Raw genomic sequence first — 26,387 nt, 5'->3', positions numbered from 1 at the left:
AAGCACCGCTGAACACAACACGCCAACTACACGACACAGGAGACTGGGCTAATATGCCAGTCAGCACTCCCACGTCTAAAATCAAATTGGTTCCCTCTCTTTTATCTGTTCTTGACTGCTGTTAGGCCATTGCGTTACAGTCTGTGTCCTTGTAGCTTTTTGTCCACCCACCATTCAATCAAGAAAATGACTAGGGATCTGGCTCTGTGCAATCTTACAATAGCACGTCACAAGTGATATCTCAGACATGACTGGGCAGAGTTTTACTGAATTTGGGTGAAGGACATCTTGCCATTGAGCTCTGTAAGGGCGGAACTAATAAACTGATATTTGCACAAAGTGGAGATGATGATTTACTGTTTAATGTGACTAGTTTACCGGGCGTGAACAATGCCGTCAGGAAATCCAGCGTCAGTGGTCAGAAAGGTAACAGAAGGCATTTATGAAGTTACCAGGAGGGCAAAATGTTGCTCCAAAGATCCCAACCCCCCATCCTCCCCTGAACGCAGTTGGACTAGGTAGCGAGGCTGTAATTGCCGGAGACAAATTGTGTAAGCAAGGGGTGCAATTAAGGCCCAAGGTGGCGTTTAGCAAACTGTTACTTGCTGTGCGTGCCATTGTGATAATGGCTTCATTTCTCAACTCACAAAATGTAGTCTCTCTTTTCACGTTCTGCTAATTAGCACCTTAAGGTAGACACACAGAAGAACTAAAGATTTTGACTGAGTCAAGATGACATTTCAGGTCAGACCTGATTCAAGCCCAGTCTGCTTCAGCAAATACATTTGGTACACTAATTGGACGACAGACAATGAATTCATGTCTGAAGGTTATGAGCAAAATAAGGAAAACTACCTTTATAATAGTTTTTTGGCACTTTTTTTCACCCAATTAGACGCCTTATTTTACCAGTGTAGAAAACAACATTGAATGCAATTCATACACTGAATGAACACCAGAAATTGTACTCCTAAGTGAACAAAAGAAGAGTTAAAAACAGAATGACTATTCAGAACTGGGAACAAAATAATTGACAGCTTTGATAGGACATTGGTAGCAGAAAAGGTTACAGGACACTGTTTCAGGTAGTCAAGGAGATAACTGCTCTAGCAAGAAAGTTCCTCCAAACATAATTCCTCCAACGGAGAATGCTGATTCGTAACACAAATAGCATTTTCCCATTGACAACATTTGAACACTTGATTGTGGAGATGAATAGAAAAGTTCTCCATCCGATAAAACGTTAACCTTCTGATGTTTTCGTTCAACCAAATAATCACTTTCGACAAACATCTCCTACTGGTTCAAGCAAAGCTGATATAAGCAGGGTAGGCTTTTGGGAGCATCAAACGGTCACCCAATGAAAAAAAGGAAAGTCTGTTTTGAGTAATGCCATGCAGGAGGATGACTCATCTAGACGCAGTCCTTCCTTACCTTCAAAAGCCCTTGCAGCGTCAACAAGATGGGACCAGTCCAGGCCAGCTGCGGCTTCCGGCAGAGGCATCAGTCTGCCGTCTGCCATTTTGCAGCGGTCGGCCAGGGAGCTGTCAGAGAACCAGAGCTCATCTGAGGAGAGAAGACAGGGAGGTTTAGTGACCGACAGGCTTATTAATTCGGGTGCAGGGGACGGTCGGTGCTCCATCTCGTACACCCCCTCCCTCTCTCGCTCTTCTGTCTACCATTTTCCACTTTGAACACCTGTTTCCATGCTTAGCCTAGATTGTTGCAGATTGACAAAGTAATTTTTGGGCTTTAGGTTCTGGATTGTGTCTCTTCTATTTTTCCTAACTGAAAGCAAATGTAAATATGTAATACAAGTAAAAGCACAAAAGAAAATACATTTTAAGCAGATTTGAAATTACAAAATACTTTCAACAACAGTGTTTTTTTTCTGAGGCATCGAGTCCCCCCCCGGAAGTAAATGCAATTCAGCCTGTTCAATTTGTATGAAATTGACAATGTGAGGGAAACCCTTACAGAAACAATTACATACTCAAATCGCAGCATTGACTGGCAAACTGCCAAGGACATGGGTACTTATTTTTTAACTGAATGTCACAGTCTGCTGCTGACAGCTGATTAGAGGGGGAAGACAAACAGGAGCGTACCCTCGCCAGACAGACAATTAACCTACGTCTAGGTGGCAGAATCAGGGGACAGCTTCGGCAAACCGACACACACAAACGCACAGGCGGCCATGAGCCCACAAACGCACAGGCGGCCATGAGCGCGGGAAGGCACAGTCGGAGGTCCATGATCCTTAATTCCAGCGTTTGATCCTAAACGAGCCTCCCAATCACATATCCAAACACAGAGACATGTAGAGACACAGTCACACACATCCAAACACAGAGACATGTAGAGACACAGTCACACACATCCAAACACAGAGACATGTAGAGACACAGTCACACACATCCAAACACAGAGACATGTAGAGACACAGTCACACACATCCAAACACAGAGACATGTAGAGACACAGTCACACACATCCAAACACAGAGACATGTAGAGACACAGTCACACACATCCGCATTCTCTGAATCTTGCAGAAATGAGCAGAAAGCAGTGGATTTGGAATAGCTGGCAGGTCACCTTTGTAGGGTGGGCACTAGTTTTTCGTTTGCATCTGCCTCAATGGTTTATTCTGAAACTCATGTGCTGACATTACGTGATCATTATGTTATGTAAACTGGGGGTTGCAGGGTTGTTTTCCATTCATAAAAACAGAATTAGGAGCCCATTTGTGTCATTGTAAAATACAACCAGTAAATTGAATATATCAACAAAGAATGAAAGGAGGATAGACAGGGAAGTGGCTAATATCTTGCATAATCAATATTTGTATAGCACTTTGGGATTTGTTTTGCACATTGTGAGGGAGGATATCCGAAATCTTGCTGATCCTAAAAACAGAAGTCTTTCTTATTAATTTAGCATAAATTTAACACTTACGCTTACCTATTATAAGGCTGATGGAAAAGTGATCCACACACACGGTCGTTAACAATATATCTCATAAGTATGGCTTCAAGGTGGGAATGTCTATTGGATTTAACTGACCACAATGAGCTTGCAGTTATATGACTTTTTATTACTATGGAGGATTGTCCCTTTAAAGAGCCACTCCTAAATTAGAAAAAACTAAATGGCTGCCCTGGCACTTCACATGCAATAAAGCTGAGGAATGGTGCAGGAGAAATATAAAAAGTGGCTGTAAATATCTAATTGGGTTTAGCTGCTTTTTAGGAGCACACAAATGCAGCAGTCCACTACATAGCATTTGGCATGTTACCCCACACTGTAAACAGTAACAGGTGACTGGACCGTTCTATTCACAATTCAACATCTGAATCAATGAAAAAAACTGTTCAAATGTCTCACCCTAACGGTACCTAATAAATGTAATAAAAGTCATTTTACCAGTTAAGTTGACTGCCAACACATTCTTATTTACAGCAATGACCTGGGAGCAATTAGGGTTAACTGCCTTGCTCAGGAACAAAATCACAAAGTAGCTCCTTAAAAGCATAAAAACAAATAGGGTGTTGACTAAATCTGATGGTTTTAGAGCAGGAGTGGAATAAAACTACACATCCTAGAGCTCTCCATGTGGATGGTCGGGGATCCCAACCCCCTTATTTCAGTATTGAACATTTGTCTATAAGCTTCAAGTTTGAATAGTAAAATGTGAGCATTCATTCAATTACACAAAGGTTAATATTTGGGATTGAGTTCAAACCAAAACTTGGCTGATTCTTGGCTACTGGTAATAAAAGGGATGCTTTGGAGCCAAAACAGGTTCCCAAAACCACTTGCTTTCAAACATAGAGTTTGTATGATCATGATGCCACTTAGATTATGCACATATACCAAAAAAAGGTATAAAATGTTACCCATTCAACCAAAATTCTCGGCAAGTCACCCAAAATGCACCTTAAGATTCGTCAACAATTTTGAGTGGTTAAGGTACTACCTAGCACTAGGATTGAACCCACAATCCTAGGAGCTTGAGGTTTTATGCCATTATGTTCTATTACATTTTATGCTAACGACCAACAAAACCTGTCAAAGTTGATGACTAGCCCGCTGGCACCAGCAAACACTCAGTCTGGGAAGACCAGGTCACCGGTACGGAAAAACTAAGGAAGACCTGGTGACACTCACTTTTGTGTAATGCCGCCCCCTGGCCGGGGCCGAGGCTCATGCGTGGTGGCAGGGTACTGTGATACGGACCGGCTGCTGTGCTGAACAGAATATCGTTGGGCAGGACCTGGTCCAGGAGAGAGCTCCGGGAGCTAACCAGGGACAGGGTCTTCCTGTGGCTGCTGCATAGGCTCTCGTCGGACAAGGTCCTGTACACGGACCGCCGTGGGGACATGGGCCGGCCGCCGGGACCCGTCACATTCTAAAGGGAGGGATTGATGGAGAAGAAAGAAGGGAGAACCGAAAAGATATTAAACTGATGTTTGCGCCACGGAGGGGGTGATTGCATGCACCAACTGGTATCTGCTGAACTGGGAAAAACAGCTTGAATGTTGCCCAGAATTGGCAAATGGTGACATCAGGCTACCACAGTGCCAGAATTGTGTGCCAGTAATTTCTCCTCAATTATCTGACAATGGCTTCCCTGTGCAGGGTAGTTTGTACAGATGCAGGGCTTGAGATAATTATATGAGATTTACATCTTGCATTTATAACAGGGGGTGGGGGGGTATGTCAAGACTATTGAGCATTATGTTGCTGGCAGAATATTTATTTCCTTCCCCCATTTGGTAACGTTGTTTTTAAATCAGCAAACAAAGAAGTCTGAAGAGGAGCCCGCTAGCTTCCCAATCAAATTCATGTTGGAACCCCCCTTCAAATTCACCCCACCCCCTCATTTACTGGTCACATTGTATGCCTGTAATTTCCCAAGAGCCTTTTCACCAAGCAGAGTAATTTTTCTAGGCACTATTTTCACTAGTCACTATTGCCGGTGGCACTGAACGGGAGACATCTGAATTAACCTTTCAAATGGGCAGGGGAGAAGCTGGGCAAGGACAACGTTAATTTCAGATCATTGGAAAACTGTGGCGGCCTGATTTTTAATATCCCAACCAATCAAAATTGATTAGGTGGAGTGGTGGAAGGAGCAGATTGAAAGAGGGTAACTAAAAACTAAAACAACACACTTGAACGGCTAACACTACTCTAGAGATATCGTGTCAGCTCGGTTTGTTTCCTTTCTATGCTCAACATTCAAAACGTTTCCCCCCATTAAAAACCCCAGGCAGCAGAACGAGTGAAAGAGCAAGTTCTCAGAGTGTACAGGAAAACTAAAGTGGAGAAACAGTGGCTCCATATGTATAAACTACATCACATGCTCATTCGCCAGTTCTGTGTTTTACACTTCTCACAGCGCGGTTTCTGTTAACAAATCAACCAGAGATCGTGTTGATATTGAAACAAGGAGTATAAAAAAAACAGCAGGGGTTCACCTTGCCATGTACCCCATCACCAGGAGGACTGTCGGGCAGCATCATCTTCAGGAAGGCATCCCTGGTCAGACTGGGCTGGACCTGCTGGAGCTGGCCGTCTGGACCCAGCATGGCCCGAAGCCTGTTCCCCAGGGGAGGAAATAGAGATGGAGGGAGGAAAAGCAGGGACAGAGAGAGTCAGAGAGGTGGGGAGGGAAATAATGAGAGATGGAGGAGTGAATTTGAAATTTGAATTAGAACATTTTAAATACGAAAGATAGAAGAGAAAGAGGGTGAAAGCAAGAGTAAGGAGAGTAAAGAGAGCGGGTACAGCGTGAGAGAGAGAAAACAGTGAGTGAGAGAGCAGCGAGAGAGAGTGAGAGAGAGAGAGCAGCGAGAGAGAGAGAGAGGAGAGTTTAGTTGGTGAGGAGACAAAAAACCTTGTAGTGGATTGCAGTGGAGTATTGCAGTGGAGTCATGCTGATCAGTTTCATTACAGTTCTGTGTGACTGCTATAAGTGACAGACAGTTTTGACAGAACAAAGAACATCCGAGGAAAATGAAACCTTATAACATTTCAAAGACCTTCCCCACATGTCAAACAGGGGAGTATGCCCTTGAAGGTGAGGAACAGGGCGATGGTATTTTAACACAGGAAAGTCAGGTACATTTTGTGAGGAACAGTGTGGCCAAACAACAGCACAGCCAAATAGGAATACCCTTCAGGAAGGGCAATCAGTTCTCAAGGAGGATTCTAATATCTATGGAACAGGGTTATTAAAAGGTTACAATCAACATGCACAGAGCACACAGGGGGAAATGATATGTTATAAGATGCTGTTAGGAGCCAGTAGTTGTTCCTAATCTAGAGAGCTCTGGTTTGAGTAGTAAGCTGTTTCCAGGGAAACACACAGAGTAGGGGAGGGGTGTCACAGGAGGCAATGGTTGCATTGTTTACAGACACCATGCAAGTGACAACCTTTATCTGTCCGATATTTATATATGATTATAAATAAAGTATAAATAAATGATTTACTCTTGAAAGCTAGAATCCTTGGTCGCCACATACATTTTTTGGACATAGGGAATACAACACTGTAATGTGCTTAATTTAACACCCTATGACAAGCCAAAGTACAGGATCATTTTAATCCATTGAAAATGGATGGCGAACACATTTTGTATAGGCTCAAAACATTGTTTCAAATGAAGGATTCTACCTTTAATTCCATACAGTTGGTTACATCCTTTTTAGTAAATGGTGGTATCAAATGAATATTGTTTGGATACATATGATAATCACACTCTTTTAGCAGATATTATGTAAATAGCGGACTTAAAGCATGCACATAGGTTTGAGTCAAAGACAAACCATGTGAACTGAATAGTGTTGCTAGTATACCTGGATCTCAGTGTTAGAGTCTTTAGTAGAAAAGACACTACGCCTTCCACGCCACTGATGTCGAAAAACCAAAGTAAAAACAGAAAGAAGTCATGGTAATGCACAGTGATGAACAAAAGGAGAATGTAAATGGCTTATATGGAGGCATAAAGCTATCAAAATTGCTATGTAAATAAACAATATGGTAATGATACATTGGCCTTAAAAAGGTCAGAGGAACTAAGTATCTATCATATGTTCTCCAAGTCGTTTTCTCTAAGGTCAGAACATGAAACAAGATCAAGTTAGTGTACTTAAGAGTACCAACGAAATAAATCAGAACATTAAAGATGCATAGAAAACCTGGGAAATTGTGCATTGAAAATGATCTGTCCAGCATGGATATCACTACTGAAGTCATTCACCATTATAATGTAGTCAAATGGGTGGCACTTCCAGCTTAATAGGCCTCCCATGAGTGTTAAACTCATTTCCTGCAGGGCTCAGCTCATATTGATAATGGTTAAAACTTTTCTTGTTGCTGTTTTCTTTTAAACTGGTTTCCAATTAAGATGTAGGGTCAGGGGAGTTCCTAACTAATAAGTTAACTTAATCAGTCAAAAACAAGAGCGCAACTCAGTGCAGGCCATGCTGGACTAGCCTTTACAATGGCACGTATTGGCTGATGAGACCTCTTTCCATCTCTGTTTATATGACATCGATAGTAACACTGGAATAAGTAGACGAAAATTAGATCCTGTTAACTCATTACCATCTGCTAACTGCAAATAATGACATGAAACCGACAGTATATATAAAAAAAAAAACTGTCCACCAATGCTAGTGCCGTGTGCAGCATTCAAAGCGCGAGCAGTCCAGACCACCTGAAATGCTATGTTTACCTTGGGGTCAGTATGTTGACTGGGAGGACTGATTGAGGAATAGAAAACACTTCCCCTGTTTTGTTCAGTGGCAATTGTGAAATGAGAGATGGAAGCTGCAGGTCACTGCTTCAAATCCTATGGTTTTAATAAGATGGGACAAGGCCCAACGGGACTCTGTCAGAGCAGCAAGTCTTCATTTGGCTCTCTCTTTTCATCAGAATGTTTCAATAGGGGACTTGGGTAAGTTTGGCAGTACAGCTTGATCATTTAAACAGCTTTTACAAAGGCAGCTCAGCATGTTTTTATACCAGGTCAGTTAACCTTTATTTAACCAGGAAAGACCCTTGAGGTCAGAAGCCTCGTTTGTTCAAGCGACCTGGTCAGAGGTCAAAAAGGTTGACACCTTTTACTTCGTTCTAAAACTCGACAACGGTTTATTCAAATAATAAAATGAATCAGCTGAAACGGGAAACCTAGGGACCCAGCTTACTTAAACAGGTACAACATGAAGCTTTTAATGTATGAACTAAATCATCCGCTGTATTTTTTCTTATTTATTAATATGACTAACTGGGGAGTTTACACAGAAAGAAAATAACATGACTGACATCAAAACTCACAGGGATGAGCATGCTGTATTCAGGGTAGCATCGTGTAGGAGTCCCTTACTAACTCCAGACCAATTCAAACATCAATGCTTGTGTCCATTGATTAATACGGTCAATCATTTTAGATTGAAAATCTAAATCGCTTTGTAGACTAGACAGCCCAAGCTCGATTCCATATAAAAAAGAATGGAACAAAAGAATGGGCTATAAATACACGTTTCCGCTTTTTTCAGCCGGCCAGAGGGATAGGGTACATTGTAGGCTTGCCTATATGCAGCTGCTGTAAGCAGCCTACAGCTGATCAGACAAAAAAAATCTGCACGTTAACAGAGCATGGAACAGAACATGCCAGATGGCTAATGTTTTGGTGTCGCCTGCAACATTTATTCAATGATTTTTGCCTGGGTCTTTCAGGAGTGATGTGTCAAGCCTGCTGGATAAAAAAGGTTACCGGAGGATAGTCGAGGGCACAGTTTGAGTCTGTGGGTTGTGCCTAGGCTGACTCATGTAAAGTCTCAAAAAACACCAAGCACTTTGACCCTATTTTTTACAGTTTGCACTGATGCACTTCACTAAGTTTAATCGAAAGTGGTCAAAACAGCGCTGTGGCAAAAATATAATGCGGACAACAAATTGCATAATAAATTTATATTTGAATAGTGAAGTAGTGTCTCTCAGCTTCCCCTGAGTCTCTTTAGGATTCTGGGGCCCAATGAAATTATCTGTTGGAAGTAAAAGATTAAGTGAAACCTTTTGGACTTTTATTATTTCTACGATGGACATGGACACAAGATTGAAAACCTTTCTGAATAGGAAGGGTCAAGTCCTTCATGGGACTTTTAACTCACCTAGAGTCTTTTGGCCTGTTTGGCTCCTCCATTGCAGCGTCATCTTCAGCTTTTTTCCAGCCAATCAGATACTCTTTGCCCGGTGATTGGTGGGCTTGGGATGGACCACTAAGACCAGACCCGGTTGCAATGCCACCAGGAGAAATGATGTAGACTTTGGAGGAGTCAACCGAGACGGACTTCTTAGGACCATGTTCTGATGGGCTGCCAGAGTGTCTGGAGCCACTAGAAAAAACAGATGGAAGCATACAGTCGGTCAAGCAGGTTGAATATGACTGACACACACACACAAAAGTTGGCATTATTGGAAAGACGCCAATAAATAAACATTCACTACAGTGAAAACTGTCCCATGTTTCTGGTCAATTAATTGTATATCAGTGGATTTTTCATTGTTGCAGTTTTTTTTGTTTTCATGGATGTCATTTTGTGGGGAATTTTCAGCTCACTACATATTACTTTTTAAGTGAGAAATACGCAAATATTTACACGAAAAGATGCATTTTCTGTTAACATGTAACAAATCGCTAAATTTCCTGTATACATACAAATGTGCATATCCTTTTTGTGTGTACTACAGAATTTTACAGAATTCACTTTCCCAGTAAACTTTTACCACGGCTGAAATTGGTATCTAAAAACCTCAGTGTGACACACCAACATTCAGCTAGACAAAAAAGTAGAACAAAACTGAAATTTTTATACAACAAATATTTCCAGGGTTGGCTGCCATGGTGTAAAAACATCCAAACATTTTGACCAGTACGTCTCACATGATGAGAAAAAAAAAAACATGCTTCATTGTGGTGCCACTGGCCAATTTACTGACACAATAACTAGGTTTTGAAGCATGAATTAAATGTTTTGGGTGAGTCACTACATTTTGCACACATGCTATAGAGTTGTGATGTCCCATGAAACAGTTGTGATGATTGTAATTACATTTTGGAGAATGTTAAGACTCTTTCAAAAAAAAAAAATATATATCTTCTCAACGTGTGCTCTGCATGGTTCTCTAAACAGGTTTTAACCCGAACACTGACGCCTCTACCAGCCTACAGCAGTGGAATCCAAATACACATCCTGCCTACTCAGACAGAGAGGGAGTCAAATCAAGTGGGGCACGATGACAATGTTCTGGTGCCGTCGGCACTGACAGGCCTCACGACAACTCATTAAATACAGCATTGTGCTCACTGCTGGTGGACTCCAGGATCATGGCACAGACACAGAGAGCCTGCCACAGCACGGCTGATTGGCTGTCATTTTTGCCCCCTCCCCAATTTGGTCATATCGTATCAGCGGCCCTATCTATTTGCAGCAACATCCAATTGACTTGGGAGGGTTAAAGATCACGTAAGCCTTCGTTTTTTCTTTTCTTTCACTCTTTTCTTCCTCAAAGGATGTCATGTAGGTCATCTGACGGTCTCAGTTAACTTTGCAGGCGCCCAAGCCACTTAAGACAATCCCATGAGTTCGGCGAGACCAGAAAATCCTATTTGCATTGCATATTGGGCTTCCCAGCCGCATGTCGGCTAGTGACCCAGTGAAGTCGTGAAACTAGACTGTGGTTGTCAGCTTGGTGCTATTAAGATCCCCTTAGACCCTTTCATGGAGGAAACAGGCGTTTGTCTCAGCCATATTTTACCCCAACATGGTTGAAACAAATGCCACCAGCCTGGCCCAGTGAGAAACTGTGGCTGGGCTCATACTGTCTGACCCAAAAACAATGCATAGCAACCGGTGTCTATAAAAAGGGCTGTCATCAGTCTGCCTGACCCAGCAGGAAACTAGACTCTGTTTCGTTCTGTCTCAAACCAAAGAGAAGAACAAGGTTAGAAAGGTAACCGCGTCTCCTTGTTATTGAGCACAAGTTTCGAGAGGAAGTGTTAGACTTAACGGGGAATTAGGATTGTGGCAGGGACATTTTTGTGGTGGTGACGTGGTCTTTTTCCTCAGTCGCTGGCTAAACAGATGGCGAGCTGCGTCGTCGTCCAAAAGCTATTGTTCAGGCACGTCCTTACAATTGTGACCTGTACAGCCTTCGTCATGGCGCCATTGTGTTATGTGCACATGCTCATTAAAAACAAAGAACAAACTCAGAGGAAAATCGTCCACTCTTGGTGTAAAGTGAAGTTGGCCAAAGACGTTGATCTTGGGTCAGTTCAGAAGTATCCCCATTAATGATTAAGGTCGACATTTGGGGAAAGGAAGCCAATACGAAATCTGTACCAAGGGCAAACTTCGCCACGGAGCTGGAGTCTTACCTGGACATTGAAGAAATCTCGCTCAGGTCACCCAGGCTCCCATCCGTCACGAGCCCAGCTGAAGTGGCCTGAGTGCTGTAGCCTTGTGACGACAGCCCCACCTCGGGCGTTCCCACACCCGGGAAACTGCTCGTCCCCGGGTACTCCACCGCCCACTGTTCCCCCCTGGCGTCCTGGAGGACCAGCCGGCCAACCGAGACCCTGGGCGCGCAGCCTCCACCGGGAAGGGGTGGGGGCGGCGGGGGCATGCAGGGCGCCGTGTCGATGCCGCTGTCGGTGGAAGCACCCTTGATGTAGGTGAGGCCCAGGGCGTCCGGGTCCATGGGGTCCCCCGAACCAAATCGCTTGTCCTCGCTGCTCCCGCTGGATGCGTTGCTGGAGAGAGTGTTGCTGCTGGAGTGGCTGGAACCAGACTGGAGGAAGAGATAAACCACACTAATGGTTAGCGGGACTCATCTGTTTTCAATGGACGGGTTCAGAAAAAACGTATTAGCTGTCAAATCTCTGCTTCCTGTGTCATCGTTCACTCAATTTCTCTGAAGGCGCATTGGAGGAAAAGCATAAGGAAACGACTTCAGATACTCTCCTGCCGTTGAATTTGAGAGAAATAAAGTATGCAAGTACTGGACAGGTGATATACACAGACAGTTATGCATCATCGGTTTGGGATGTGTTATTAGGCTTCAATCCTCAGATTAAAGGTGGAACACATATTTTGAGTTCAATGTATTGGCTATTTTGGAAAGTATTTCTTGGTTAACACTTGGGATTGATGGGATTGCTCCTGACATGTTTGATAAAGTTCACAGTTAAGCTATTGTCATTATTATCTATAACAATGTATTTAGAGCAGCAATCATATCCTGTCAAATTCAGGGGGAAAAAACTAGGAAAGAAGGTAAAAGCCTTATTCTAGGCCTTTCTTGTTTACACATGTCACTTTCCAACCCAGTTGATACATGTTTTTTATTGCTACAAACAGTTATGTTTTTAAAGAACTGCACTACTATGCCATTGGGTTTTTTTGTTGATTTTATCAAATAAGTAACGTGAGAACCAATTTGACTCGTATTAAGAGAAATAATCAGCCCCATTAGAGCACAATTTAAACAAAACCAGAGTATAAAAATTCTTCCTAAAGTTGCAGTTCATTAAAAATTCCATGAACCAAGCCATTACAAAAAGAGTTGGAGGGTATATGAAAATGTAATATGTTCTGCAAAAAAAGCCAAATGTGGAACACATTCTCCTCCTCTTTTGGCCTTTCAGCAATAGAAAATCAACAAAAGGTAAGCATCAGCACCCACTGAAGCTTCCTTTTTATATAATGAAATAATCTTTCCAAGGTCAGTTCTTATATTGGGGATTTAAATAACATTCATGGGTAGTAATAATTCACAGAAATAACACAGACAAATCTATATTCACCATACATAGCTATTACTATCAACACAATCATTCATGCACTTAAAGAAAGGAGGGGATGGCAAAGGAGAATCAACTTGAAGTTAGTGATTCTCCTTTGCTGTTAGTGAGAACATCGCCACAAACAAGGGACAGCTGACCTTTTCTAGCCTGGTCCATGAAGTAGAGTTCTAGCCAACTTAAAAAGAGCAGCTCATTCGTGCAGGATAAATGCTACCCACCACCGTACCACAAGCTGTATGGATAACTAAGCTGCTCTACGGCAGCGCCGTAAAGATCAGATTACTAAACATGTATACGTAAGACATCATGGCCTATCATGGTCCATCTGTCAAGGGTGTAATGTTGCAGTCCAAACATAAGGTCATGAACGTTTCTAGGAGATGAAACGCTCCAGGGAATGCTTAAGTGGGTCTACATGATGTCCCATTGTATAATTACACCGATGGTTTCATATGAAACCAATGAACCATATGCTTGATTCATTGATTATTTTCTTTCTTAAAGACTTTTCAGCTGGTTTAACGCACAGCTGGTTTAATGCTGAACCAGTGTGCCAAGGCAAATTCCCTTAACACTTAAATGTAGGTCTGAGATTATTCGAATATAGAAAACTCACCCAAATCTAACAGAAACATGAAAAAAAAAACATCTAAAATCGAACCTAATTAAATATTAAAATCACTCCAGACATTAGTACTCACACATTGGTATTTATTGGGGGAGTCCTTTGCTCCTGGTCTTGGCTGGCCTTTCTCCCTCATGTTCAAAATCTTTGTGGAGGGATGGTGCCACTTGGCTTCTGTAAACAAGGAGGTGTCAATTTGAGATTATTTTTGTTTTATAACTGTCCCACTCAATCCTGTCCAATAAAGTCGAGGTCAGGTAAACTCACCATTCATTTAAAGAGACATGTTATGAATTGCATTGAAGTTTTTTGGCAGGTTGCACTTCATACAAAAGGACCCAATAAGCACAGTTCAATTCTATAGGTTGCAGAGCTGGGTCGTAACACTCCTGAATGTATGTACTTATGTGGCTCCACGCCAGAGTCTCCACCCTCACCACTATGACACCACTTCACCCTTGATTTTGCTTACAGCATAACATGTGTATTTTCCATAACTACATGTGTATTTTCCATAATGTCTGCCACTTACCGGCAATACTCTTTCATAGCACATCCTCCACTTGCCATTATCTGACAACAATGATGCTGCTCAATCAAATCAAATGCATTTTGATTTGACCAAGCAGTATTTTTAGTTTTTTTTACCTTAAGTGAGGTAAAAAGGGCCTTACAGTAAACTGGCGTACCTCACAATGGAAAGCCTAAACAGGAGTGAGCGCAAAGTGGCTAGGAATATCAAGATGATGAAAAACCTGTACCTGCCGATCTGGTCCTCTCCAGTTTGGGCTCCCTCTCTCTATGTCCCTCCCCATCCTTGTCAATTGGCTGATCCAGGAGCAGTGCAGGGGACGGGCACCTACAGGCAGAAAAAAAAAAAAAACAGACAGAGGTATGCTTGAATTGACAGGTTGGAGCTAATAACCGCAAGGTCGCTGGTTCAAGTCCCCGGAGCCAATGGGGGCATAAGGTGCCCTTGCACGAGCGTCTTCTAAATAACTGAACTGTTGAAATGTGAACTAGTTTAAAGGGATGGTGAGGGAAAATATGTTTAGTATCTAACAAATGATTGACCACTGGACTTGTGACCACCACAGTCCGTGTTCAGGGCTGGAGGGTGACGCAAGCTGAAGAGCTGCTGGGGAACCCTGCGGGGGATGCAAACTGGGCCAGCATGGAGAGGGAAAAGGAACCTCGCATCACACTGCAGCGAGTCCTCACTTGGCTAGGTCACCTGCAAAGTTGAGTTTGTCGGGCAAGTGAGGGAGCCCTTGCGGGCTGTTTCATGTGGTTTTGCGGTTAGAAGAGCCATGTGGGGGGGAAGCAGATATTGGCAAGTATGTCTGAGATGAAGGCATTCAGCATTTCCAAATCTATTTGGAGTTTTGATAAGACAGATGCAACTGGGATATGAAGGAAAAAAGGAGAGATCACTCAAAAGGACAGATTTCTCACTCAAGACTTTGAATATCACGTTAAGTATTAAAATACTGGACAGCTCCAGAAGACCAGAATTGACAGAGTGAGTTCGGATTAGTTCCCCTCAAATTCTGCATGCTCTGCAACAGGTTATTAGAACTGCTACTGTGTTCTGTTCTGTTAGTGATAGTGTTAATTTTACTACTAAATATTATAAAATAATGTTAAGTATTATTATTATCATCATCATTACCATCCACGGTCTCTACAATTTGTATCTAATCATCATTTGTTTATATAGCATTGTTGAACAGGTCCCAGCAAGTAAGAAGTTCATCGTGTTATTTTGCCTCGTGTGTCCTTGACATACAACCACCATTTACTGTACACCGCAATACTTTTTATGCCCACTTCCTGCTTTTCACACCGCTGGCCATTGTTTCACGGTTTCTCACCACTTGGCGAGTCACAGCGAGCTATTTCAAACCTTTCCCATGGTGTGTAATAGTATCCGCTAAGCTGCGGCTGCCCAGACACATTTCCACAACGGATGCTTTGGGGACTTTGAAGGAATGCCTTGCAACTTGAGAGGCAGGGTCTGGCTGGGGCCTCTGACCTGAGATCTTAGACGCGTCAGTGGACTGCACCAGGTCAAGGAAAGAGGGGCCTTGAACAACCAAGTGTGTGTGGAAGGGTGGGGGTGGCACGGGCATTGTCCTAGATAGAGGAGACCGCCTATCGTATAATACACGACTGGTTCCACTGAACATACTACTGTACTGATTATACATACTATATTTAAAGGGGAAGTTCATCTATTTTTAGACATGGTCTTATTCCCACTGGTTTCTGCGCTTGTAAATTCTCCCAAACTATACTTTTTCATATGTTGTTTGATTTCAGAGTCGACTTACGTTGCCCTTCAATAAAACCATAATGGAAGGTGCCAGAGCATGTTATACAACACCCCAATACACCCCTAACTAGCTTATATTAAATCAGAATAGTATTACGAATAAAGTCTCCGCACTCAATTATTATTGGTTTCCACTGTGCTATAAATCCATGTTTAAATGATGCCGATTAGAACAAAAATACCAATATCAATGTAGGGGACAGGGACATTTTGTCCGTTCCTTACCCGTTAATGTATCCTGCTTTTTGGGACCAGGTGCCACAAGGTCCAGGGTCACTGGACGTGGATTGGTTGCTGGGGGAGCTGCAGTAGAGTTGTCCTGGTTCCCGACTGCTGCACGAGGCCGTCGGGGAGATCTCATATTCCGGCTGTACCCTGCCAACCCACCCAAAATCATTCAGGGGACATTTAACCAAGGGGCCACCCACCACCACACTGCCCTACCTGTAGGCAACAGCAACAAAGGCTTCTCATAGTCTTAGTCTAAAAAGAGCCACATAGGCTAGGTCTAAGGAAATACATTGACTGTGCTCAGTAGGTAGACATTTATGTAATTACATATTAAAAACAATTGGCCCATCTGCTAAACGGCCATCGTATAATCCCGATTACGCTCAAAGCTGTCAAACAAGAGCCATCACAGAAGTGATGCATGGCAGCATTACAATTCATCAACATGTCCTGATGTTTCACATGCTCTTGATGTTTGTTAGTGGTCTTTATCATCATATGTATTACACCAAAGGCAAATATCCACATCGTGTGAACAAAACAGCCCTTTGCCCTTATTTAAAATGGTTGTATTCCACACTGGCAATAGAAGTGAACTGAGGTCATTCACTGTGTGTTGCCCATATATAGTAACTTATTAGAATCCCAATCGTTTATGAAAGTGCTCAGGGAATTTACTTAGGGTACATAGCGTGAGTAAGAAGTAAGGCTAGGTGCTATTCTTAGCCTTAACGGATGGTTGTATCCAAGCCCTTCGTGAAGCAGGAGATGCTTGATCCTCTAACTCAGGAAACCTGACTACCGCCGGCCCTGGGGTAACGTTGAGCCTTCGAGAAATCACTGAATCACAGATCATATGGAAAGGATGAGATGTGTTGCTGAGGTTTCAACAGGGAACTTGCATAAAAAGGGGAATTTAGGACAGCAAGACTGAGGAGGTGTGAGAAAGAGGAGGGGTCTTTACATGGGAAAGAACAGAACCTTGCATATTGAGCAGTTATGTTACAGGTCCGCTTCGCAAGGCGTTGGCAGCTGCAAATTGAGCACCTTCTCATTACACCAAACCACCTCCCCACCAATTAATTGGTTGGCAAACAGGAGCAGGACAGGAAGCCACAAAGGGTTTGAATTTGAACAACTGACACAAAATAAACATTATGCAGTGTCTCCATGTCGTTTTCCTGGAGGAAAAGATGCCACCTAAATGGTGACATTGTACTACCTCAGAGTCTAGCACTTTTATTTGTGTTATTCTGTATACCCCAGACCAAGTGTCACGTGATGAATAAGGCATGGTAAAAGCATGTGGGTAATGTTACATTTAGCACCTATATGAATCATCACAGAAAGCTTTAGCGTTGGTAATGATGCGGTGACTCTTGATACGCTTCACAGTGCTAATAAGAACCATATTTATAATGCCCTATTTTGTCTGGTTCTAATATAGACAGATGTGCATCATATTAGAATTCTTATTTTAACCATTCAAATGTTATTCTAAATGTGACCTGTAATCATATGGATTTTAACAGTTTCAAGTTCACTAATAATTACTAAAAAGTAAACCGTCAGGGAACATAAAAATAATTCTCAAAACAATGTATAGAAAATTATATTTGTATATTATTTGCCAATGTTGATGCCAAGGAAAACCATTTTATAGTATCCTGGCATATAGTATCCTCGCTTCGCAAGCAGAGTGATTGGAACCAAAATGTTTTTGCAAGATGTCCTTCGGAGGACACCACTCAATCTTCAACTCTCCATGCCTGCGGGACATTGCTGAGAAGGGGCATGGCTAAAAGTGTGAAATTGGGATTCTCCGGACAAGGGCAATTCTAGACATGAAAGAGAATTTAGAATTAATTTTTATGTTTATATCAATTATAATGGTTGAAAAATGGCAGTACTCTTCCCACTACACTTCTCTCTCTAACATTATAATCAAGAAAGAAACATCCTTAAAAATAACATTTCTGCACCAGGAAAGGATTGTCCTGGTTTTCAAAGAAAACCCTGCTTTACATAAACCATCTGGTGACAAAAGGGGGAGGACAACTTTGTTTTAATGAGACGGGGGGCCTGGGAAAAATATACAGTGACCATTTGTCGACCGGAAAACTACCACATGGAATTGTTGCCATCCAACCAAATTCTTATGTATGAAATCTAAAAACAAACAGTCTCCGTCTGTGTGAAGTAGGCTAAAGGAATGCTTTTGTGTTCAACAAAGAATATGTAAATACAATGCCATACACTTTAGAGTTCAATCATACAGACTTGTTAACTTCCTGTCTGCAAACTGAGGTCTTCTCCTGAGAATATACGTCAATCATTCCCCTGAGGCTATGAACGGAAATTAATCATTATCTCACCCCACCCGAACCCCTTCTCCATAAGGCAATAACAGGTCGCACAGGCACACAACTGCAAGCTTCGCTCACTCTCACACGCGCACACATCGATACTGACAACGTAACATAGCTGACACGTAATTCAACACTACCCAAAAGACCAATGCTGAGGCGGCCTTGCTGTAGCCCTCTTTTTGTGAGTGTATGATCGAGGACAGTTCACAGCAGGGGGATGTGCTGGTTGCAGGCAAACGGGAACCATGACACCCAGGAGCTCAATAAAACATTCACACACCCCAAGACTGCCTGCTGGCAAACCCCAAATGGCTCCACCCTGTCGGCCCCGCACCTCCTCCTATGATGTGAGAAGAGTTAAATAACAGGTGCCCAACATGGAGTCCGCTTCTCAAACCTCAGACAGACAGACCGACAAACAGACACTAAGTACAGGGTAAAAAATAGATTTAAGTAGATGCTTATGGAGTGATATTAGTGCCAACAGAAGTCATTTAAACATGATTCATTTCCAATTTCGACATACTGTATGTTAAAACTTCTATCGCTCCATAGATTTGCTAGGCTGGTAAAAAACAAATGTGTGCCATTTACCGGCAGTTTTTCAATGTGAAAATACTACCTAGTCTATGAAAATTAGTATTTTAAGTAAAGCAGCAAAAAGGAGTGGGGAACGCTGGCCAATCCGTCATCATGTTTTCCGTCTTTTCAGATATTAGTTGCCCAGTCATGCATTTGCGTCTTGTTCATTTATTGGTTTAAATCCCATTACAAAAAACAGTGACCTAATTAAGTGCATGCTGTGCTGACGTTGTGCAGAGCAAGTGATAGGATAAAGGACCCATTGTGTCTGTCAGTAAATCTAAGTTTAATAATATCTATGAATTAATTAGAAGGCTGAATCCTTCAACATCAAAAACTTTGGTCATGAATGGGTAGCATTAAAATTTAGAGCAACATGGTATCTATTGGAAGAGGAAATGGACAGGGAGACCGTACACAGCAGATGTTTTAAAAAATTACGCAGAAAGCAACAAATATCAGGGTGCGCTGTTCACCGGTCTTAAAAATGCATTAGCAGAAGCAGTATTGCATTAACCCCTGCATGTGTTCACTTGGGTACAGCTCATCCGCTACTATGAGCGGTTGTCAAACACTAGATCCTGAAAGTGTATAGCGAATTATACTATGTGAAAGCAAAAACAAGTATGGCCGAGGCAAGCCTTTTAAAAACTAGTGTTGAGAATTCTTTGAATCCTGATTGCGGATAGCCCTAGGTGGCCTTTCCTCATCACGCTCTAGAAACTCCTTGTGGCAGTGTTGCTGCCTGTGAGCTCAAAGGCAACGTGTGTTCCTGGTTGAGAGAGCAGCAAGATAAGAACAAGAATGGCACAGAATGTGCTTTGAAAGATCAATACCTCAACATCGACTTTCCCAAGTCTGCTGGGAGCTGCTGCAATGTAGCAGGGCCATTATCACAAATTGGATAACAGAAAATTGGTGGTAAGTGTAAACCCCAAAAATAGATTTATGTGCCCACAATTCTGCTTTCCAGACTAAGACATTCTTCTAAGGGGGTTTAAACTAGGAACTAAACAGATTGAGATTCTCAAGTGTACCTGGTACTGTCTTGCTGCTTCCTGTCAAAGGAGGTGCTGCGGGAGATGGCCCCCTGGGCGTAGTGGAACATCTGCTGCCCAGGGCTGGGTCCCTGGGTGGGTGATGCACGGGACAGGGGAGGCCCGCCACCCGGGGCAGCCGAGATGCAGTGCCAGCCAGCGGCCATGGACGTCTTGTACTCCACCATGGGGACACGGTACATCTCCGCACAGCTTCTGAATGAACGAATCAATAACCAAAAATAAGCAATTGAGTGTAATACATTGAACAAAAAGACAAATTAGCTGAATGAACAAATGAGCTTATTGAAAACTAAGCTGGTAGTCGTTTAACAAACAACAACACGTAGCAAGTACAAATCCTGTATATTTAACTTAACACAGTATGTCAGTTTCCAAAGTAACAGAGCCCAGTTCCACGTCTTGCTTGCTCTATGTAATCCCGGAATATATAACTAACCTAATTCTCTGGGCATGACATGGGTGACATAACATCCCATGGCGTTGGAACCGGTCGGTGCCAACCTGAGTCCAACAGAACTGACTTTGCTACACAAAAATATTTTAAAACATTTGCCAGTATGGATTTGACAAGCCCCCGTTTTAAGAGATCTCTGGCCTCTTGACACCATGAAATTGATTACCTTAACAAGCCTATCAGCTCATAACTTCAGAAAAAAATTAGCTACTACCTTAATAAAGCACTTTCTTTTTTTACCAGAGCCCTATGGATGTGGGTGGTCAGATGCAGTGGACGCCAAGAATCCAGCCCAACAAATATTAATCATGACATGTCTTTTCCACTGTCATTTGTTGGAACATTACACTGCAGGCCATTGGATTGGTTGGCGAACAACTGGGTTGAGAATTAGAGACTTGCCAAGATGCATTTAAACAGGAAATTTAACTGGCTATTCATAATGCCAAATGAATTGCTGACTGCTTGAATTGATTACAAGTACAAAAAGAAAACACGAAAACGTATGCTCTCTGTACTGTATGTTACTTTGGATAAGATTGTGAGCAAAATTACTTAAATCATGTAAATTAATTTAACATTAGCTGACCCTTTCTTATCTGTGATTGAAAAAGAAAGGATATTGGCTTTAATTTGTTTAACCACCGAGATAAAATATTTTTGGTATGAGTACACTGAAAAAAATTGCATAAAAGATCCACACTTGTTATATGGCAGAATTTTCAATTTCCTACCACCACTGCTACAGACACCTGCAAGAATTGTTAAAGTTGATTGAGGATAAGCCTTTACACGCATACAGTATAGAAGTTGAATATGGCAGATCTGGACACTGATAAGTAACTTGGAATGCAGTGGTTGTGCAGTAACATGACATACTTGATACGCCTTCAGAACTCAGGATCTTTGCTTTCCAACATTGCATGGGTTATGACTGAAAGCCAATCAAATTTTTATGATGTAGCAGTGTGTAAAATGTAAAATAACTCAGTGGATTCTGAAAGATCAAGATGTCGTTTTTTCCCCCAAACACTACGACAATGTTTCAGATCACTAAGCTAAACAGTGTGTATAGAGTACATTTACTTGTTAGTCGTGTTGTACCCACACCTGAGTGCACTCATGAATTCACTTGAAACCCACCCAAGCAAGCATGAGAAAATCAAAGATTGAGGTGAGTGCCCTTTGAAGCCCATCCACCAAGCCTTTCTGCTGATGTTCTAACTTAGGAACTGTTTGCACTTGGGAGACATTTGGCTGAATGTATCCATATTTTTCATGTTAATGGAAAATCCAGTATAAAAATTAAAAAGACATTAAACGTAAGGTCCCACAAAAAGTCAATAATTATAATTGTATTGTGTTAAGTCAGTGTTGTCCTCACATTTAATCAAATGACTTTCCATAACCTCCAAACTGTTTCCTTTAAGCACTATCATGGTTAAGTATATGCTAATTCCTGTGAGTTCATGGTAAAGTTTTAGCTTACAAGGAAAACACCCCCCCCCCCCCCCCCCCCCCATTTCATTTAAATGCAGATAGCTGTTGATACACCAGCTAGCAGAACGGATGTGTTTTAAAGGGCAATTGTCTTGATCTTCGACTCTTCACATGCCCTCTTAATCAGGGGAAATGTGATGGGTTAAGGACCAGATCCCGTAGTCCAAGCAGGTCAAAATGAATCATGCCCCTTTAAATAGTTTATACCGGGTTCTCATTTAAAAAGTTCTCTGGACAATAAGTGATAAATACAAATCAATTAATCCAATTAGTTTTATAAAGACCTTTTTACATGAACAGTTGTCACAAAGTGTGTATAACCAGCCTTAAACCCCAAAGAGCAAGCAATGCAGAAACCTGCAAATATCCTGGCTATAGGCCAGTTATTAATTCAATGTCCTGGATCTTAAAACTAAAGTAATCAAATGTAGAGAGGTCTGTTTGGGATGGTTTGTCTACTTCCTCTTCTATTAAAGCCCCGAAGAATGGGTACAGTGCGATCATATCATATATCAGATTACACTAAGAGGATTAATCCGTAGCTAGATCTGGACAGAACAAACGTATTTCAGTCATGTACTGATCTCTTAGGTTGCATTCTAAAGGCTACCCTACTCTCTATATAGTGCACTACCTTTAACAAGAGCCTGAAAGAATACATGTACTTTGTAGGGAACCATTTGGAAATCAACTGCTATTTCTCGACCAGGCAGAGATCATTGTCTTTAGCAACATTCCCAATTCCCTAATCTCTTTCTGATACCCTTCTGACCGAATTTGTGCAAGGTCTGGTGCAACACGGTCAAATTTTTGCGGTCGTCAGCCAATAATACACTTCTGAAAAATCATCTGTGCAATTGCTAGTGGTTTAATTGGCTTTGTCTGTGAACCGATCATCTCTCATAATACCATTCCCCACCACCAATCTCTAAATTGTAACACTGTGGGACAGCTAATGGTACAGAATGGAGGTTGATCGATTATCATTTCTTAACGCCAATACCAAATATTGAGACCAAAAACACATATAACAATTAATCTGTCGATCACATTAAAATATTTTTAAATAACAATTACAACAATACTACACTTCTAATGTAGCTTCTTAACATAATAGATTAATGAAATACATTTGGTCCCAAATAATGAAGTATGTTTTGTTTTAAATAATGCAAAACAAAACGCAAATAAAGGGCAGGGACCTCAAGAAAAAGTGCAATATTTGGCACGTGCATTTGTGCCTGAATCAGAGAAGATCGCAGCCTTTTTTTCACTGAATATTGCAATCAAATTGCTACAACAGTAACAAGTTATGTAACTGAAAGAACATTGCATTTACCTTTGTAGTCAATTAGCTGGTTAGCGTATATTTTGTACAATGAAGCGGCAGGCTCAATCTAGACTGGATGTAATAGAAAACTGCTGTGTACATTATCAAACGTTATAAACACTATTTGTATTCTGGTTTTTGATCGTTACCATTTTGTCACCTCTTTTTAAGTCTGAGGTTTATTTTTTTATTTCTTTGTTTTGTTTTTCTTAAATGTCTATGTATATTTCATTACAGTTTTTAAATTGTCACAAACACAACACCAGAAATACTGTAGTGTAGCCACTCTTTGGGTAAATTCAAAAGATGTCAAATACTCAGGTAGAATGATACATTTGCTGCCTTGATGCCAACTTTAATGGTTGTGCCAAGGTCCACTAACCTGGAGATGTTGTTACCTGCATTTATTTCCCAATATTTCTTCAGGGAAATAACAGTTTAAGGAAAGCAGGAATCGTTGTCATGGTATCGACCCAATATGTAGTTTATGTATATTAAATCTAGGAAAAGCCAAAACAATAACCATAGTTTGCACTTTGCGAATATTGGAATACAAATGGGACTTGTTACTGCTCAAACCATGACACATTTGGTTGATATGGACAGCGTACTCATCACCACCAAATAAATAGTTTTGGTGTGTTTTCAGAAAGCTTTCAGAACACTGAGTTTGACTGCTGCCACAGCTTGAGTGACATAATTGTTAACATGTCCTGGCATGTCAAGACCGTTGTCATGGTGAGCCATAACACTGTCAAGAGACATTATCCCATTTTGATGACAGGCGGTTCAAGTCAATAATACGAATAGTAATGACTGATAAAAAAAAAAACTCAACATGTTCAGGCAATCAAAATCATGGGGCATTGATGAAACAAACTTTAGGTGTTCAGCTTAGTTTGGTTTAAGCATAAAAAAAAACAAGAAATAGTGTTTAACCAACCTCCTCGGGGTTCCGTCTTCATGTGGCTGGATGATCACTACACTGACGGTGTTGGAAGTACGAAGCAGGTCAATCATCTGTTCATGGGACAGCGTGGCAACAGCCACCTTGCAGATCTCTACTAGACGACTGCCTGGTCGGAGACCCGCCTGCCAGGCAAAGCCGAAGGGTTCCACGTCCGCCACCACGCCCTCAAAGTTAACATGGAAGCCCAGCTGACCTAAGCCATTCCGTCGGAGGGTCAAGTCCATGGTCTCGCAGCCACGGGTGACGATCTAGGGTGACATGACCAAAAGAGTCAATCAGCTGAAGGGTGAAGCATGAACATTTCTTAGGTACCACATAATGTATGAAGGACAAACTAAAATCTTCCACAATTTGGCTAACAACACAACGTAGACACGTGAAAGATTGGGTACCACAGAGTACAAAATAGGATTTATTAGTTCAATTCTACTCTAAACTACACTGGCTGAGAGTATATCCATATTTGCAACTGTTGTGACATTATGACCATAATCCTTCAAGACCAAGGTCCATTTAAACCCGGGTAAAATTCATGGTGGTAACTTTTTAGTCTGACCAAATCAACACAAATACAAAATCTTACAAAAGGTGCACTCCAGTTACATGATTACCCAATTTAAATTGCCAAGTTTATTCAAAAAGCACACTGTTTTAAACAAGTGGTCTAACCTTGTCTCAGACTGATCACCACCAATCACAATTAAAATGAGGTTCAGCTGTAGAGAAGGTGGTTTGTGGTGGTGGGATGCTCTGCTATTTGTTTAAATAGGCTAGAATCAGATGTCACTTCTTTTAACCACTTAACCAACTGGGAACAACCTTCTCAATATCCCTATATTCCACATTACCAAACTTCATTCAGTGTCTTAACTACTGAGGGTTACTGGTATCATGACCACCCTAGCAGAGATTATACACACGGTTAGATAAACTCAATCACTTAAAAACAATAAGGCCAGGAAAAGAGCCCTGGGGAAACCCAATCCTTCCCGGTATACATGTAATTTCCCAACAATCCTTCCAAATTAAATGGAAGGCCCTTCGCAAACGTAATTGTACCATGTTTCTTCGGGCCAATTAAATCCACCTGAAAAAGACCATGACATTTGGTGGTCCCCTTTTGTGGTGAGTCAGTCACTAAAGCTGAGGTACATGGTCTTTATGCGTTTGAGACACATTAGGGTAAGCGTCAGACAGGGTTGGCTAATATGCTATCCGGGACGAGGGTCAAGCACTAACAAACCAAATTCTAACGATCAACTAAACTTAGGCTTCAACAATTAGCAGAAGGTCAGTTGGATATGGTTCATATGGTCCAACAACTGGCTTATGGACTTGGGAGATTCAACTGTGGTTTACCAGACAGAAATGAAAAACGACTCAGGGGAAAAACACAAAACTCAATAAATAAAAGTTGTTTGCAGGCAAACAACCCTGAACACTGGTTATTTAGCCCTACCACGATCACTTACCTCCAGCCTCTGTGTGATCTCCCGGATATCGTCCCAGCATCCATCCTGCGCGGAGAACACCACACACTCGCCGCGCTCGTAGAAAAGCCGGACAGTCCCGGATGCGGGGCTCCAGCCGAGGACATCGCGGCAGTAGCAGTTGAACACCACCTCATTGGATGCCTCCTCTATCAACACCACAAACTCGTTGGAAACAGCCAACAGGCAGCCAATGTCGGTCGACTGGCCAAAGTCCCGGGCCACCACAGCCCACGTGACCGCCCCATAGCTCTGAAGATGGGCATTTCTCCGGGGTCGACTGCGCTCCTTTTTCTTGCCTGCCAGTGTGATGAAGCTGAACTTGGCTGCCGAAGAGTCCACAGGGGTGGCGCTTACAAAGTTCTCAGCCAAATCCTTCAGGTACTCGTGGCGCGTACGCATGGCCATGGCACGAAACTTGTCTGACTTATGCACTGCATTTTCACCGTTTATCATCTTGGCCAGGAGAAAGTCCCGGAAAACGGCTGACTTTGGGAATAGCACTCCCTGGGGAATGGGAGGACCGAAGGCGGGTACATCTTTTGACCTGGTCACAGCCACAC

The 26,387-nt window shown here is 42.1% G+C and overlaps 1 protein-coding gene across 4 annotated transcripts in view; it reads right to left on the bottom strand.

Moving 5' to 3' along the window:
* sipa1l2 (signal-induced proliferation-associated 1 like 2) overlaps positions 1–26,387 on the bottom strand; it is an 82,285-nt gene that overhangs the window by 8,138 nt on the left and 47,760 nt on the right. For 2 of the 4 annotated variants that reach the window (XM_010873058.5, XM_010873061.5), the window contains exons 8-19: positions 25,807–26,386; positions 24,308–24,582; positions 20,057–20,272; positions 16,063–16,212; positions 14,264–14,361; positions 13,579–13,676; positions 11,450–11,862; positions 9,183–9,407; positions 6,864–6,917; positions 5,483–5,603; positions 4,170–4,410; positions 1,435–1,566 (exon numbers count right to left, since the gene is read on the bottom strand). In XM_010873058.5, the coding sequence (XP_010871360.2) occupies positions 1,435–1,566; positions 4,170–4,410; positions 5,483–5,603; positions 6,864–6,917; positions 9,183–9,407; positions 11,450–11,862; positions 13,579–13,676; positions 14,264–14,361; positions 16,063–16,212; positions 20,057–20,272; positions 24,308–24,582; positions 25,807–26,386 (2,603 nt within the window). The remainder of the gene's footprint in view (positions 1–1,434; positions 1,567–4,169; positions 4,411–5,482; positions 5,604–6,863; positions 6,918–9,182; positions 9,408–11,449; positions 11,863–13,578; positions 13,677–14,263; positions 14,362–16,062; positions 16,213–20,056; positions 20,273–24,307; positions 24,583–25,806; position 26,387) is intronic. The other 2 variants (XM_034294098.1, XM_010873059.5) reach the window with 2 other exon arrangements.

The sequence above is a fragment of the Esox lucius genome, chromosome 9 (genome assembly GCF_011004845.1).
Source record: "Esox lucius isolate fEsoLuc1 chromosome 9, fEsoLuc1.pri, whole genome shotgun sequence".
NCBI lineage: Eukaryota > Metazoa > Chordata > Actinopteri > Esociformes > Esocidae > Esox > Esox lucius.
Note: the sequence above shows the minus strand (reverse complement) of the source record. Positions and strands in the feature narration are given on the sequence as shown.